The 16,616-nt window shown below is 38.0% G+C and overlaps 1 protein-coding gene across 1 annotated transcript in view; it reads left to right on the forward strand.

The window, feature by feature from the left end:
* Window positions 1-16,616, forward strand: part of LOC142627809 (MAP3K epsilon protein kinase 1-like) — a 58,784-nt gene that overhangs the window by 31,947 nt on the left and 10,221 nt on the right. The window contains exons 11-14 of the mRNA XM_075801708.1: window positions 545-659; window positions 816-1,211; window positions 2,312-2,650; window positions 2,751-2,795. Of these exons, the coding sequence (XP_075657823.1) occupies window positions 545-659; window positions 816-1,211; window positions 2,312-2,650; window positions 2,751-2,795 (895 nt within the window). The remainder of the gene's footprint in view (window positions 1-544; window positions 660-815; window positions 1,212-2,311; window positions 2,651-2,750; window positions 2,796-16,616) is intronic.

Here is a 16,616-nt window from a genome sequence, read left to right on the forward strand (position 1 = left end):
ACATCATGCGAGCTTATGTGGATTAAGCATTTACTTGAGGAATTAAATTTCATTGTGAAGGTGCCTATGACTATGATTGTGATAATCAAGCAGCAATTCACATTGCTTCCAATCCAGTGTTTTATGAGTGAACTAAGTTATTAATCACATAGAAGTGGATTGCGACATTACTCCGCAAATAGTAAAAGATGGTGTAATTGTTACTCCATACGTGTCTACAAACAAATTGCTGAAATTTTTACGGAAGATTTATGTAAATCTCTTTTAGATTTTTATTATGTAACAAGCTGGGACTGCATGATATATACTCTCCAACTTGAGGGGGCAGTGTTATGTTCTTTGTACTGTACCCATATATATATATATATATATAAATATATTGTGTTAGGGTTATTATCAAATATACCCTAAAACACTTTTTCATCCAAACAACTCCTGTTTTACATCTGATTTTAAGCGTAATAGGTTTTTGCATTTTCTGATAGAATGAAGAGAAGATAGCATAGGCGATGGTTGTGTTGATTACATTTTTTTTTTGGTACAGAAATATACAGGAAGATGTTTCAATGGATGCAGAGATCTCTAATGGAGATAATCAGAGATCTGGTGAAAGTCCTTCTGTTGATAAAGTTGAAGTAGCTGATCCTGACACTAAAGCTGTAAAAAAAACTTTTTTTTGGTCCTTTTCTGCTGGGAAAATTATATGCTTTTGTTAAAGATTAGAATTTTATTGAATTTAGTTGCTCATAATATTTGCTTGAAGCAATTGAATTCTATTTCTACTATGTTAGTGACCTTAAAATTTTGAATTCCAGGGTTCTAGGAAAGGCGAGTTATCAACTGAGGTTTCTGATATGAGCAAGTCTGATCAAGATCATGCTTCAGATACTAATAATATTGAGGAAAGGGCAGCTCATCTAGAAGATTCGGATCAAGTTCCCACCTTTGCCATCCATGAAAAGTCATCCCTCCAAGCTGCTTCCGGCCAACAATCTTCTAACAGGGAGGTGGCTACCTATGAGCCTACTGAGCTTCATGAGCTACCACATACTAGTGCCCATGGGGAAGTGCTGATGAATGGTGATATGGGATCTCCTGAATCAAGAAGGAAGGTTGTAACTGAAAAACATGGAGTAAAAGGAAGCTCTACCCATGTTGGGAATAGATCCTTGGGCTTTGGACAAAGAAGTCAAGTTAATAATTTTCAAAGGGTAAGGTTGTACTATTTACTTCTGTATTCATTTTGATTAGTTACTCGGCATTTTATTGATTATTTTGTTACGCACGAACTAGGGGTTATTGTTATAAGATGCACCAACTACCGTTCCATACCTGCAAAAGGCTTGTATTTGATTCACTTCTCTTGAATTCATTTGGCTCATTTTGTTTAGGTGTCCTCATACTTCATTGCTTTACTTGTATTTTCTTATCTTATTTTACTCGGTGATTGTGTGTACTGTCTAATGGACCTAAAGTGAAAATGCCTGGCAATGGTTTTCTGGATGATTTTTTATGGTGTTTCTTCTGTTATCTGTGGTTGATTTTTTTGACCATCCTCTCATGTCTTATTTAATTAAGAAACTTATTCCTCTAATTCTCTGATTGTTATATCTGCTATGGTTGCAGAGCTTGTAAAAAATTTTCCCTTATTTTATCATCTTTGAGTTTCATGTTATACTAGTTGGTAATCGGTGCAATTCATGGGAAACTTTAACAAAATATGATTTTTTCTTTTTTTTTTTTTGAATTTTTTTTCTAACTATGAAATATGATAATTATTGTAGTTAGTAATAGACATTTATTATAATTATATTTGTATATGGAACTATTTATTCTAGCATTAGACATTTATTATGATTGTGTTTATATATGGAACTCTATAATATAATATTTAAATAAAATATGAAGTGCTAGATTCTATTGTAGGGTTTAAATATAGAATATAATTTAAACTCAATTAAAAAAAATTGAAATAATGATGTGTAAAATCGTGAGGCCTCAAGAGCTTATGTGGCACAATATTATGAGGTCAACTAAAAGTCAAATTGCTTCATTTTAAAATATATTATAGATTATAATCTTTTTAATACCCTGGGCTTTTTGAGTTGAATGTTGCTTTTCACATTTTGTTCTTGCATTTAGGTGAAGTCTAGTTATGGTTGTACCCCAGACTTAGAATCAAGTTTCATAACGAGCTTGGAATTATCATCACCTGCTATTGTCCTACCTTGTCACCACTGATATGAATGTATAATAAAGTCAATGAATAAGTAAATTGAATCTCATGGTTATATAACTGCCACTTTTGAAGGCTACGAAGATGTCAATTACTTCAGGGGAGAATGAGCTAAGTAGATTTAGTGACACTCCTGGAGATGCATCCTTGGATGATCTATTTCATCCATTGGATAAACATCTGGAGGATCGGGCTGCTGAAGCATCAACATCGGCATCAATATCAACATCATACTTGAACGATGCCAATGCATCTGTAGCTGATGCCGGGAAAAATGACCTGGCTACAAAGTTGAGGGCTACAATTGCTCAAAAACAAATGGAGAATGAAGCGGAGCAGGCAAATGGTGGCGGTGATCTATTACGCCTAATAATGGGTGTTGTTGAGGATAATGTTATGGGTATTGAAAGTTTGGTATGTTAAGTCCATGTGGTTTAAGTTTCCATACATGCCCCTTGTCCTCATTTATTAATCCTAATGCTTTCTGCTTTTTTTGTGTATTTTTGTTTAACAGGTGTTTGATGACAGATTGCCTGGAGAAAATCTTTTTCCCCTCCAGGTACTCTAGAATTTTTTGAACAATAGGTCATAATTTGCCTGTGTAATTTCTTGATTATTGATATTGTTTCTGTGCTAAACTTGATTACTATGATATAAAGCAGTTTAAAGTTAATATTGATTTTCATTCTCCATGTTTTCTCCCTGATTCTGTTGCAAATTAGTTTATTGTTGGATTCTCTTCAGAGTTGGAGTAATCAAATTTCATGAAAAGTAATGATTTTTAATGTGCCAAGGCTGCATTATTGACTAATTCTGCTTTAGTTTTGAATGCTTATGGTGGTTTTTAATTTTCCCATTAGACAAGAATTTGACAGTAATGGACTACCTTTCAGAGTACTTAAAGTAATATTACTGCTTTGTTGCTCATAACAGTTAGGGTTATATACTTATATGTGTTCCTTGTTAGCTGTTCAATCCAACTCAACACTACTATATCTTCATAGCCCTGATTTGAAGTTTGGCTACATGAATTCTTATTCCAAACTAATTGGGGCTGTACGGATCCCATTTTGCAAATCAGTTATGTTATATTCTCTGCTTTAACTTTATGATCAATATTACTAATTCTATCTTTACCTATGTCATTTTTATTCTGTTCAATTATTTTATTTTTTGGATTAAATTGTAAACTAATGCAGGACTAACCAAAAAAAATGCAATCTAAAAATTGAAGAGCAGGAAAAATTGAAGAGAGAACCTCTAAACAGACCATTGGGGGTATTTCTAGAGAATTTTTTTTTTTTTTTGATAAATAACGTAAGAGTATTATTAATAATAATAAAGGAATTGCCAAACTGAGTACATTGGGATGTACTAAGGATGCAGAAATCATGAAACAAGAGAACAACGGTCAAGAAAAATAGAAAAGGAAGAACAGGAAAAATGAGAAAAAACCACACTCCATTCGAAGAGAGTGTGTAAGAAAAAAGACTTAATCTCCAACAAAGAGCGTTTGCAACCCTCAAAACTTCTAGCATTCCTCTCTCGCCAAATGCACCAAATCAAACAGTGAGGTACCAACTTCCAAATATCAATGTGACGATGTCTCGCAAACTTTCCTTGCCAAGCCTCAAACACCTCAAGAACAGTACGAGGCATAACCCACTGAATACCAAACAAGCAGAAAACCAAAGACCACAGCTCCCAAGCTATGGTGCAATGAAGTAGAAGATGATCCACCGACTCCCCACACCTCTTACACATAAAGCACCAATTCACAACTACTCGTCTTTTACGAAGGTTGTCTCGTTGTTAAGATCTTACCTAAGGAAGCGAGACCAAGAAAAGAAGGCTACCCTTGGAGGAGCCTTCGATTGCCATATCATTTTCCATGGAAAGGAAACAGGATTATGAGGATAAAAGGAACTGTAATAATCTCTAACCTCAAATCCTGTATTCCTTGCAGACTTCCAACAAACCTTATCTGGTCCAAACCCTCTCACTGACGAGTAGTAGAGTAGCCCCATAAACCGATCAAAGGCTTCTTCTTCCCAATCTTGTGGAGGACGACGAAATAGCACATTCCAGTGAAACCTCCCAGCAGACCACCCCATAACTTCAGCCACTGAGGAGTCCTTGGACCTACTAAGACAATAAAGTTCCGGAAAGGCCTCTTGAAGAGTACAATCCCCACACCACACATGCTTCCAAAATTTCACTCTAGTACCTTCCCCCACATCATAAACCAGGAGTTTAGAGAAGTTCAACCAGCCACTTCTAATATATCTCCACAAGCTTATCCCATAAGGACTTGTCACTTTCTTCGAACACCAACCACCCCAAATATTCCCATATTTTGCCTCTATAACCCTCCTCCATAAAGCATCAGTCTCGGTTCCATACCTCCACAACCATTTACCTAGCAAGGCAGAATTAAATTTACCCAACTGTCTTATACCCAACCCCCCATCCTGCAAAGGCCTACAAACCTTGGCCCAATTAACTAAATGAATTTTAGGTTCACCACCAATCCCATCCCACAAAAAGTCTCTCTGTAATTTCTCCATACACTTGGCCACCTTACCCGGTAAAGGAAGTAGGGAAAGAAAGTATGTAGGTAAAGACGATAATGAGCTTTTAATGAGTATCACCTTACCCCCTTTAGATAAATACATTCTCTTCCAACCTGAATCTCCTCTCTATTCTCTCAAGAATAGGGTTCCAAACAGATAAGTCCTTAAATTTTGCACCTAGAGGAAGGCCCAAATATTTCAAGGGCAGAGAAGACTGCCCACACCCCAACAGACCAACCAAAGCCTCCAAGTTGGGTACGCCACCAACAGGTACCAGCTCAGATTTCCCTAAGTTAATACGAAGCCCAGACACCTCCTCAAATCTAGCAAGAATCGCCCTCAAATTAGCAATCTGAGAAGGTTCAGCATCACAAAAAATCAAAGTGTCATCTGCAAATAGAAGGTGAGACACCATCACTGACGGACCAGCCGTACTGCCCACAGAAAAGCCTGAGAATTGCCCAGTGGAGGCAGCCACATCCAACATACGACTTAATGCCTCCATCACAATATCAAACAACAATGGGGATAAAGGATCCCCTTGCCGAAGCCCCCTTAGAACTTCCAAAGAAATCAGTTGGGCTACCATTGATTAAGATGGAAAACTTTACAGTTGAAATGCAATACCTTATCCAATTTCTCCATTTTTTTGAGAAACCACAACGCTGCAGCATATACAATAAAAAATCCCAACTCACATGATCATATGCCTTTTCCACATCCAACTTACAAAGCACACCCGGAACTCCTGACTTCAATCTACTATCAATACATTCAGAAGCAATCAAGACGGAATCCAAAATCTGTCTGCCCTTCACAAAAGCATTTTGTGAATCTGAAATAAGTCCATGCGCCACCCTACGAAGCCTATTAGCCAAAACCTTAGAAATAATCTTATACACCCCACCAACTAAGCTGATAGGCCGATAATCCTTTACCTCCACAGCATCCACTTTCTTAGGAATAAGGGCTAGGAATGAAGCGTTAAGACTCTTCTCAAACATCGCCTGAGTATGGAAATTGTGGAATACAACCATAATTTCAGTTTTCAAAACACCCCAACAAGTTTGGAAGAATGCCATGGAAAAGCCATCCGGGCCAGGTGCCTTATCACCATTAAAGTCATGGATCACCTCAAACACCTCTTCTTCCTCAAAAGACCTATCTAGCCAACTCGCATCTTCCACCGAGATGCTAGAAAAGTCCACATCATCTAAGACCGGTCTGTGAGCCACATCCTCAAAGTAAAGCTGCCTATAGAATTGAGAGATACAGTTTGCTATAGCAGCAGGGTCAGAAGACAACACCCCATCCACCATAAGCCTACCAATAGAATTAACCCTCCTGTGAGAATTAGCTATACGATGGAAAAACTTAGTATTCCTGTCTCCTTCCCTAACACAAAGAACTCTAGATTTCTGCCTCCAACAAATTTCTTCCAACAGGGTAGCTTTCTCTAAGTCATCACAAATTCTTCCCATATCCACCCTTTCCTCCGCTGATAATCCCTGATTCTCCTCCCTACTCTCTAGAACAGTAAGTTCCTTCCACAAGTTTCTAATCCGAACATCCACATGACCAAATCCCTCCACATTCCATCTTTTCAAGTCATTTTTAAGGAGTTTTCATTTATTAGCCAGAATAAAACTCGGCGCACCTTGAACCTGGTAGGAATCCCACCATGACCGTACCCTATCCACAAAACCTTCATCCTTTAGCCACATATTCTCAAATCTAAATGGCATACTCCCTCTCTGAAAAGATCCACCCTCAAGGACAATTGGAAAATGATCTGAGCACAATTTAGACAGCCGTCTTTGAGAAACTGTTGGAAATTTATCCTCCCAATCTGCAGAAAACAAAAATCTGTCTAGCCTAGCCTTTGAAGCAGCTTCTCTAGAATTAGACCAAGTGAAGGTACCTCCTTGCAGTGGCAGATCAATAAGACCCTGTTCTGAGATAAAGTTAGAAAAATCCCTCATAGCAGTAGTGAAAGAAGTAGACCCCAATCGTTCAGAAGGGAATCTAACCACATAAAAGTCACCACCCACACACCATGGGACGCTCCACCAGCTATTCAAGCCACAAAGTTCCTCCCATAATAATCTCCTATCTCGGTATAAATTAGGCCTATAAACACCCGTAAACGCCCATACAAGCTGATCTGACACACTTGTAAACTTACAAGAAACCGAAAATCTCCCCACTGCTTCCTCCATTTTATTCACTACCCGAGTGTCCCACATCACTAACACACCACCAGAAGCACCACATGAACCTAAATAAGACCAATCAACATGATGTCCACCCCACAAGCTACGAATCACGGCTCTATTAATCAGCCCCATTTTGGTTTCTTGAAGACAAACCACATCTGGCCCCCATTTCCTAATCAAGTTTCTAACCCTGAGCCTTTTATCCTGCTCATTCAACCTCTAACGTTCCAAGAAATAATCTTCACCTTCATTGATAAGACACAACCGCCCGCTCGGAACTTGCACCCCTAACTTTATTTGTATCGGACTCAACATTTAAAGATGACAAAGAAATTCTTCGACTCCCTCGACCTTCTCGTCCGACTTAACCAATATCTTCGACCACCCACCACAAGTTTCTCGCCTTTCTTTTTCTCCCGGCCTCTATGGCTAATAACGGACTGTAATTTGCTCCTCAAAACCTTCCGTGTGAAGTTCTACACAGTTTCTTGAAAGCCTTTATCCTATTGGTTACCCATTGCGATAGATGACAATTATCCACACACTCCTTACACCCAATCTCCTTCAAAGGACTAAACTCCAACTCCAACGGCCCTTCGCAGCCAAAGGAACCACAACTAAAGGCTCATCACCTCCCTCACAAGACCTCAACCTTACATCAGACTCCCACAGCTCACTTACTGACCTGGGAACCACAGACAAGGAATCCACTAGCCCCTCACTCTTATCTGCCCAATTAACCCTCTTCCCTTCATTTGTACAAGAAACATTACCTGGTACACCCTCTCCCTCTAAACTTGAGCAAACTGACATACAGTCTGGAGAACGGTATAGTGACAATGGGAGCACTAATTGCCGACCATCACGCATTTGTAATATCCAATCTTTGGAATTACCCCAAGACTTATCCAAGTCTCCGATCAAGTTCGTAATAGATGGGCCAGGTAATGGAACTCCCACAAGGTCAGAAAGAACCGAATCTTCAAAACCCATGAAATCCTCATCCCCTTCCTCTGATGCCACTGAAGAAGACAAAGACACCAGCTCCGACACTATCGGATCTTCCAGATTCATTACCTGTTCTGATGTCGTGACCGATGACACCTCCGGCACCAATCTCGACTCACACTGCGTACTGGTCATCGACACCTGTTCGTAGAGAAATTTTTATTCATCATCAAACTAATTCGTCTTTATAGAGGACATTATTGTGCATATATAGACTACTAAACCCTAATTCTAATTGACTTGGGAAACCCTGTTCTAATTGACCTAGGAAACCTAATTCCTATTGGACTTGGGAATCCTTTTTATTATTTTATATTTTTTATTTTTATATAAGAACTGACCTGGGAAACCTAATTCTAAATGCCTAGGGAAATCCCAATAATTACAAAAATAACCCAATTATTTGAAATCAAGCTTTAGTCAGACTTTTGTTTTTGTCTCCATCTCCCAAATGAAGGCCCAGCTACCTTGAATTAGCCATAACGAGGCCTGGCTACCTTGGATGTGTCATCAAATTTTGCCTTTTCTAGTTTCTTTTCTGTTGTTATGGGAGGTGCCATTTTGTTCTCTGTTGAGTCAAAAAATTTTGAATTTTCTGTTGAGGACAGAGGTACTTTTTACATGTTACGTATTTATGAGAGAAGTATGGACTCTTTAAGTTCAGTGTTCATGGCCAAAGAGAGTGCAAAGCGTTTGCTAATCATTGTTGAGGACCTCATGCCCAATGTATCTACTGGACAATTTGCGCGAACCTTTAGGGATGGAGAAAAAGTTTTCATTTTGCATTGGGTTCCAATGCTCATGGTTCTTTCCTAATGATCTCAGAGGTTTTGCATGGTTGTCGAAAAGGCTTCATTGTGGTGCCGGAAGGAAAATTTTTTATAAGTAAAGGAAATTTTATTCAAATACTTAATAATGAGTCACTTGAGTATACCGGCAGTATACAGCAGGGACCAAAATAATCAAATACATAAATTACAAGCATCCGTCAAATCATAGACCGAAAAAATAGAATGACTTCTTATGAGAGACATCCAGTCTGATAGAGTTTTAAAGAAGAAAAGTTTTAAATCAGCTATAGTCTTTTCAGAAACTTCAAAACACCATTTGTTTTTCTCTCGCCAAATACACCACATCAAACAATGAGGGACAACCATCTAAATAACACCATTACGATAATGACCAAAATTTCCTTGCCAACAAGCAAGGAGCTCAATCATAGTCTTTGGCATCACCCAGTGGATACCAAACAAGGTGAACACTATAGACCACAACTCATAAACAATAGGACAATGTAGTAAAAGATGATCTACTGATTCTCCGTTACTTTTGTACATATAACACCAATCTAGAATCAACACCTTCTTCTTACGTTAATTATCGAAAGTCAAGATAGTTCCTAAAGTTGCAGTCCAAACAAAAAACGCAATTCTAGAAGGAACCTTTTGCTTCCAAATACTTCTCCAATGGAAGGATTGAGTACATACACCCAACAAAGCCTGATAGCAACTGCTTACCTCAAAGCGCTTGCTCTCAGCAGGTGTTCAACACATCTTATCCTCACCAATACCTCTCAATGAGGCTCCAGCATTCCAAAAAACAAACAAAGAATCTGATTCCCTATCATGAATTTCTCGTAGGAATTCTAAGTCCCAAAAAAGAACCCCATTAGGAAATTGCATAAGATCAGCCATATAAACCTCCTTATCATTACTAATTCTGAATAAATCTGGAAAACACGTACTCAAAGGATTATCACCACACCAAACATGCCAAAATTTCACTCTAGTCCCATCTCCAATTTGAAGCCGAGTGTATGTTTGGATAGAGCTGAAATTTGTTTTCGACTGCGTTCGGCGTTTTTCTGTGGGTCCCGTGCACTGTTCACGAGACCCACAAGTACGGATTTCAGCAACTTTTTCTTTAAAACTAGGTCTCATGGCATTATTTACACATTTAAAAATTATTTTGCTACAGTGTTTTCAGTTTTAAGTTTTAGTTTTCAGCAATAAACGGTATCCAAACAGACCCTGAATGTAGCGAAAAAAAGTAGACCAACCACTACTACTAGTTTTCCATAAACTCACCCCACAGGAGTCTGGAACATAATTAGAGCACCAATCTCCCTCCTCAACTCCATATTTAGCCCTTATAACCCTTCTTCATAACACTTCTCTCTCATACCCAAATCTCCACAACCATTTTCCCAATAGTGGTTCATTAAAGTATCTCAAATTTCGATTTGCTTGGACCAATTCACCAAGTGAAGTTTAGAATCATCTCCCAGACCACCCCAAAGAAAATTTCGTTGAAGTTGTTCTATATGGTATGCTATATTTGCCGGAATTGGAAAAAGGGAGAGGAGATAAGTAGGTAAATTTGATAAAGTACTTTTTATGAGAGTAAGTCTCCCCCCTTTGGATAGATACAATTTTTTCAATCCTGCTAACCTCCTTTCCATCTTCTCAATGATGGGATTTCAAACTGCTCTGTCTTTCCATTTTGCACCCAATGGAAGGCCTAAATATTTTATAGGAAGTGAGCCCTATTTACAACCCAACGCATCTACTAGCATCTGAAAATTTGGAACCACTCCCATAGGAACTAGTTTGGACTTATCCAAATTAATTTTCAATACCAATACAGTCTCAAACCATGACGAAATAAGGCGCAAAAACAATATCTGGTCGATATCAGCATTGCACGTAACCAACGTATCATTTGCAAAGAGAAGATGAGTTAACTGTAAGTGATCACTTGTGGAGGTACCCACACTAAATCCAGACAATCTGATGTAGGGGATGTGATGGGCTGTTTGTGTATGGTTTAGAAACAATGAAAGGGCTGAGTTACTTAGAACAAATTGATAGGTGGATAAGTACCTCTCCAAGAACACTTAGTTTCAAATAGCACACAAAGGCTAACAATTCTTTCAATTACCAAAACTAATTTACTAAGAGCTTACATTCTCCTACTTATACTAGTTGTTTGGCATTGGCAGCCTCTAGATGGTTGACAAGTGTCTAAATCCTATAGGCTAATGCTTAAGAAATCTTCTAACTAACTAAGTAATTAGTTACAAGTGGATTAGGATATAGGCATATAGTTGCTTGAAATGCCTTGCATCACAATCGACTTTCGACTTTCTGTCATTGCCTTATCCATCATTTTGCTAACTGCCTCCATAACAACAAAAAATAATTATGAAGACAAAGGGTCACCTTGTTGTAAGCCTCTACAATTCTCAAAGAAACCACATGGAGCTCCATTAATCAAAACTGAGAATTTGACCGTGGATATACAGTAAAAAATCCATTTTCTCCATTTTTCTAGGAACCCAAACCGCTCAAGCATATACATTAGGAAACCCCAGTTCACATGATCATGAGCCTTCTCCACATACAACTTGCATAACACCCCTAGAATTCCTGATCTCAGCCTACTGTTCAAACACTCATTTGCAATGAGACATGAGTCTAGAATCTTCCTATTCTTAACGAAGGCATTTTGAGACTTCGAAATAACATCCCCAATTACCTCTTTCAACCTATCAACCAATATTTTAGTAATAGTTTTGTAAAACCCCCCCTATTAGACTAATAGGTCGAAAATCTTTCACCTCTACTGCATCTGACTTTTGGGAATCAAGGAGATAAATGTTGCATTTAAACTTTTCTCGAACTGGATAGTGGTTGGACAGGCTTTGGATTTAATATGTGGAAGGCCATTGCTCCAGAGTCACTCGTTGCCTAGTCACCATCCCTGAATTTATCTAGGCTCAAAAACACTGTCTCGTTACCAGCAGAGAGGTGCTTATAGAGTTATTCCAATACACTGATGTTGGCAGTTGCGGAAAGGGGGGGGGGGGGGGGCAGAGCAAAGGTGGTGGAGGTAATAAAGGAAAGCAACTAATTCCAAAATTCAAAAATTTCATTCTTGGGCAGTCAATTTCATGATTCAAGTGAGGGGAATTCTGGGAAGGCGAATGCTTAGATTGGGGCAAAAATTTTGTCAGTTATAAATGGTATAGTTTCTAACGGAATTAAAGATGGCTTGGTTTTAGATGTCTTTATGAGGATGGAATGTGGGTTTGATGGTAAGTGGGGGGTTCAAACGGTAAGACAAATTGAAGAACTATCTTATCCTATGCAACCAATTTGTTGAACTTTGGGTGTCAATAGACTCGGTACAAATTAATTTTTTGAGTAATGCAACATCCACAACAACTCATAGATGACAAACTGTTAGTGGTAAATAATATGGTGGATCCAAATCAGAACCAATAACAAGTTACCACCTAGGATTTGTTGTAAAAAATGAAAATGTTGTGGATGTAGTATTACTTTAATTTTTTAGTTAGAGAATAAATAATGCACATATGATGAGATAACTTATATGCCTTTTAATTTATTTATAAATTATGGAAAAGTCAATTACTATATTTAATTTTTTTCAAAAGAAAAAATGCAAATTCTTTAGAAGCCAATATTGATGATGTAGCATTGCCAACCCTTAATATTAATATCCCAAATTTTGAAAATCCTCAAACAAAGTTTTGAAAAAATTTGTTAGTGTAATCTTGGTTGCAACTAAGGAAAAAAAAAAAAAAATCTAGAAAACCAATTTTTTTTTTTGGGCAATTTGAAAAATCCTATTTTTTAATAACGAAGAAAAAAATCCTTTTTTTTTTAATCTTTTACACACACACACATATATAAAATAAAAGGTTAGAATACCATGTTGTAACTTTCAAATTTTTTTTTATTCATGTTATTTCCTTTGTGACTTAAATATTCATGTAATAAAGTGCAATTTTTTTATGTCTACCATGATTTTTCTTTAATAAACCATGTCACTTGAAGTATTTTGGTTCATGCTCTGGCTCCCCCTAAGTTCAAAACCTGGTTTCGTCCTTGGTGGCAGTCCTGATTCAAATCTCTTTGCCACCATGGGTGGCCGTAGATGTTTCTGTCGAGCAGAATCAGTTGGCAATGGTTCCGTTGTCAACATTTGACTCTGTGGTGAGGACAAATGTTCTGGGAGAAGGGGATGAAGTTGTGGAGGATTGGGTTTTAGATACTTGTTCAGAGGATGTTCCTCAGTCAAATGAGAGGTGTTTGTTGGCTCTATCAGTTGAACCATTGGCTTTCTCTATGCCTTTGGATATCTTCTGTGAAGGGCAACAAGAAGTCGGTGTGGAAAGTTCGATGGGTCAGGAACATTATTGAGAGTGCTTCCAAAGTAGATTCAACGAGTTTGATGAATTTCTGGGGACATCTCTGAAGGGTTTGGAAGAGTAGGCAACTGGTTATTTTTTGGCTGTTGAAGCTAAGCTATACCAGAGGGTTGCTGAGGAAAATAATCAATAGAAAATGAAGAGTTTGGGAGTAAAAGGAATAAGGGAGTTGGGGGGTCTATTCAATCATTTATGGTTCAGCATCAGCAAGGTTCTGCTTGTTTCTCAAAAGTTAGAGGGTTAAAGGAGTTGGAAAAGTGGCTTCTGATGCGTAACTTACTGTGTACTTGGATGGCTGATATTGTTTGTTTGCAAGAGACTAAACTTGAGTGGATTACTAGAGGAATTGTTTGAAGTATCTGGAGGTCCTTATATAGATTGGATATATCTGAATTTTGAAGGTGCGTCTGGCAGTATTTTTCTTATTTGGGATCGAGTGGTTGTGGAAAAGGTGGAGGAAATGGTGAGACATTATTCGGTCTCTTGCAGGTTTAAAAATGTTGGTGATCAATTTGAGTGGGCTTTCACAGGTGTCTACGGTCCAAATTTGAGCAAGAAGCGTAAAAAAATGTGGGAGAAACTGGTAGGACTTATCAATTGGTGGGATGTGCCATGGTGTTTGGGATGCGACTTTAATGTAACTCATTTTCCATCAAAGAGATTAGGGGTTGCAAGTTTTTCTTCGGTTATGTATGGCTTCTCTGATTTCATCTCTCTTCATGGGCTGATGGATATCCCTATGGAAGGGAGCCTTTACTCGTGGTCTAATTCCTCCTCAGCATCTAGAATTGATTGGTTTATTTTCTCTCCACTTTTGGCGTATAATTTCACTCTTTTTTACCAAAAAATGTTGTCTAGAGTTTTATTGGATCACTTTCCAATTTTGTTGGAGGGTGAGAGCCGGCAGAGAGGGTGAATTCCTATTATTTTTGAGAATATGTGGTTGAAGGCAAAGAGGTTTGTATGCAAAGTGAAGTGCTGGTGGGATAAGGGCATCTTATCTGTTTCAAGGGACTCCTAGCTATATATTGGCTAAGAAGTTGATAGCTTTGAAATTGGATCTGAAATTGGATCTGAAATAGTGGAATGAAATGGAATTTGACAATGTCACTATTAAGAAGAAGCAGTTACAGAGTAATTTGAATGCTTTAGATGTTAGAGGGGAGACTCCCCCTTTAACAGTTGGGGAAAAATTATAACAGGTAAATTTTTGTAAAGAAATTGAGTTCACTTTGTTAGAAGAGATTAGTTGGAGACAAAAGTCTAGGGTGCTGCAGTTGAGGGAGGGGGATTCCAATGCAAGATTTTTTTCACAAGATGGCCAATTCTAATAGAAGAAAAAATGGTATTGAGAGTCTTCTGGTTAATGGGAGTTTGTCTTTCAATAAAAATTTGATTGTGGATTGTATTACTTAATTTCTCATGTATTTATATTCTGAGCAGCAAGTTGATTGACCTTTGGGAGATTCTCAAACAAAATCTTATGGTTGTGTTTCACCATTTTTTCTGCTTAAGGTCAGTTTGTAAAAAGCTTGAATGCAACCTTCATTACTCGCATTCCAAAAAAAAACTACCATAGTAGAATTCAGGGACTTTCTCCCTATTAGTCTTGTTGGGGGGTGTATAAAATTATAATGAAAGCTTTAGCTGCTTGACTACGCACAGTCATGGGAGATATAATTTTAGCTTCACAGAATGCTTTTGTTCTGAATACGCAGATTCTTGACCCTGTCCTTATTGCTAATGAATACCTTGACAGTAGATTAAAGTCTAGTCTGATTACTTTGTAAACTAGATGTTGAGAAGGCTTTTGATAATATGAATTGAGGCTTTCTTATGAATTCGTTAGAGCGTAGTGGTTTTCTTGACAAGTGGAGAAGGTGTATTTTCTTTTGTCTATCTACTGTAAATTTTTCTATTCTTATTAATGATTCTCCCTATGGTTTATTCAAGAGCTCTTGAGGTTTGAGAGAAGGCAATCCTTTGTCTCCTTTGTTATTTGTTTTGGTCATGGAAGCTTTTGGAAGAATGTTGGATAAAGTGGATTTCCTGGTAAGTTAGAATTGGTACATGTGGGAGTGGTTCATAACATTAAGATATTGTTGAACGTCCTCGACTGTAAGCATGGTACTCTCCCAATGAAATATTTGGGTCTTTCTTTGGGTGTAAAATTTAAGGATAAGACAATATGGAACCCGATACTAGAGAAGGTGCAAAAGAGATTAGTGGGATGGAAATGTTTGTACTTATCTAAGGGAGGTAGAGTCACTTTAATTTAAATTACTCTATCAAATTTGCCTACTTATTTCCTCTTTTTATTTCCTATCCCTACTTCTGTGGTTAACCATATTGCAAAACTTCAGCGGAATTTCTTATGGGGTGCTCTAGGGGATGAACCCAAGTTTCACCAAGTTAAATGGGCCACTGTTTGTACTCCTCTTTCTTTTGGTGGTTTGGGATAAGGAATTTGTAACTTTTTAATGAAGCTTTTCTTGGGCAGTGGTTGTGGAGATTTAGGCTTGAAAAGGATGCTCTTTGGCGGCAAGTGATAGATGTGAAATATGGATGTGCATGGGGTGACTGGTGTACTGGTTCAGTTGCTTGTCCCTATGGTGTTTATAGAAAAATATTAGCCGGGGATGGCCTTCTTTGTCTTGTATATTTTGTATGAAATAGTTGATGGGTCGAGGGTGAAGTTTTGTTGAGACTGAAGGTGTGGGGAGACACCTTTTGCTATAAGCTATCCTGAATTATTTAGAATTTGTCGAGATAACGAGGCAAGTGTGGTTGAGCTTATGAAGTTTACTAATGGAGTCCTCCATTAGGATGTCAGTTTCTTTAGGGCTGTCCATGATCGGGAATTGGAGGCTTTGTTGAGCTTCATGGATACCATATATGGAACTTCTGAAAGGGGGATTGGGGAGGATAAAATGAGCTAGAAACCAGATAGAACTAAGGGGTTCATGGTTAGCTCATATTATTTTCTTCTAGTGGGCTCTAATGATTTATGTTTCCCTTGGAAAAGCATATGGAAGCAGAAGACCCCCTCTCGAATGGCTTTCTTTTTCTGGACTGTTGCTTTGAGGAAATGCTTGACGATTGACAATATAAGAAAAAGGAAGGTTTGGATATTGGATTGGTGTTATATGTGCAAGTGTAATGGTGAATCGGTTGACCATCTTTTCCTTCATTGTCCAATTGCTATGGATTTGTGGTCTATGGTTTTGGGTATATTTGGAATGAGTTGGGTTATGCCAAAGTCAGTTGTGGGGCTCCTAACTTGTTGGCTAGGTCAGTTTGGTCGTCATTTAAACAGTCAATGACGATCATATATGGATAATGTTTTA

Source organism: Castanea sativa, chromosome 3 (genome assembly GCF_040712315.1).
Source record: "Castanea sativa cultivar Marrone di Chiusa Pesio chromosome 3, ASM4071231v1".
Taxonomy (NCBI): domain Eukaryota; kingdom Viridiplantae; phylum Streptophyta; class Magnoliopsida; order Fagales; family Fagaceae; genus Castanea; species Castanea sativa.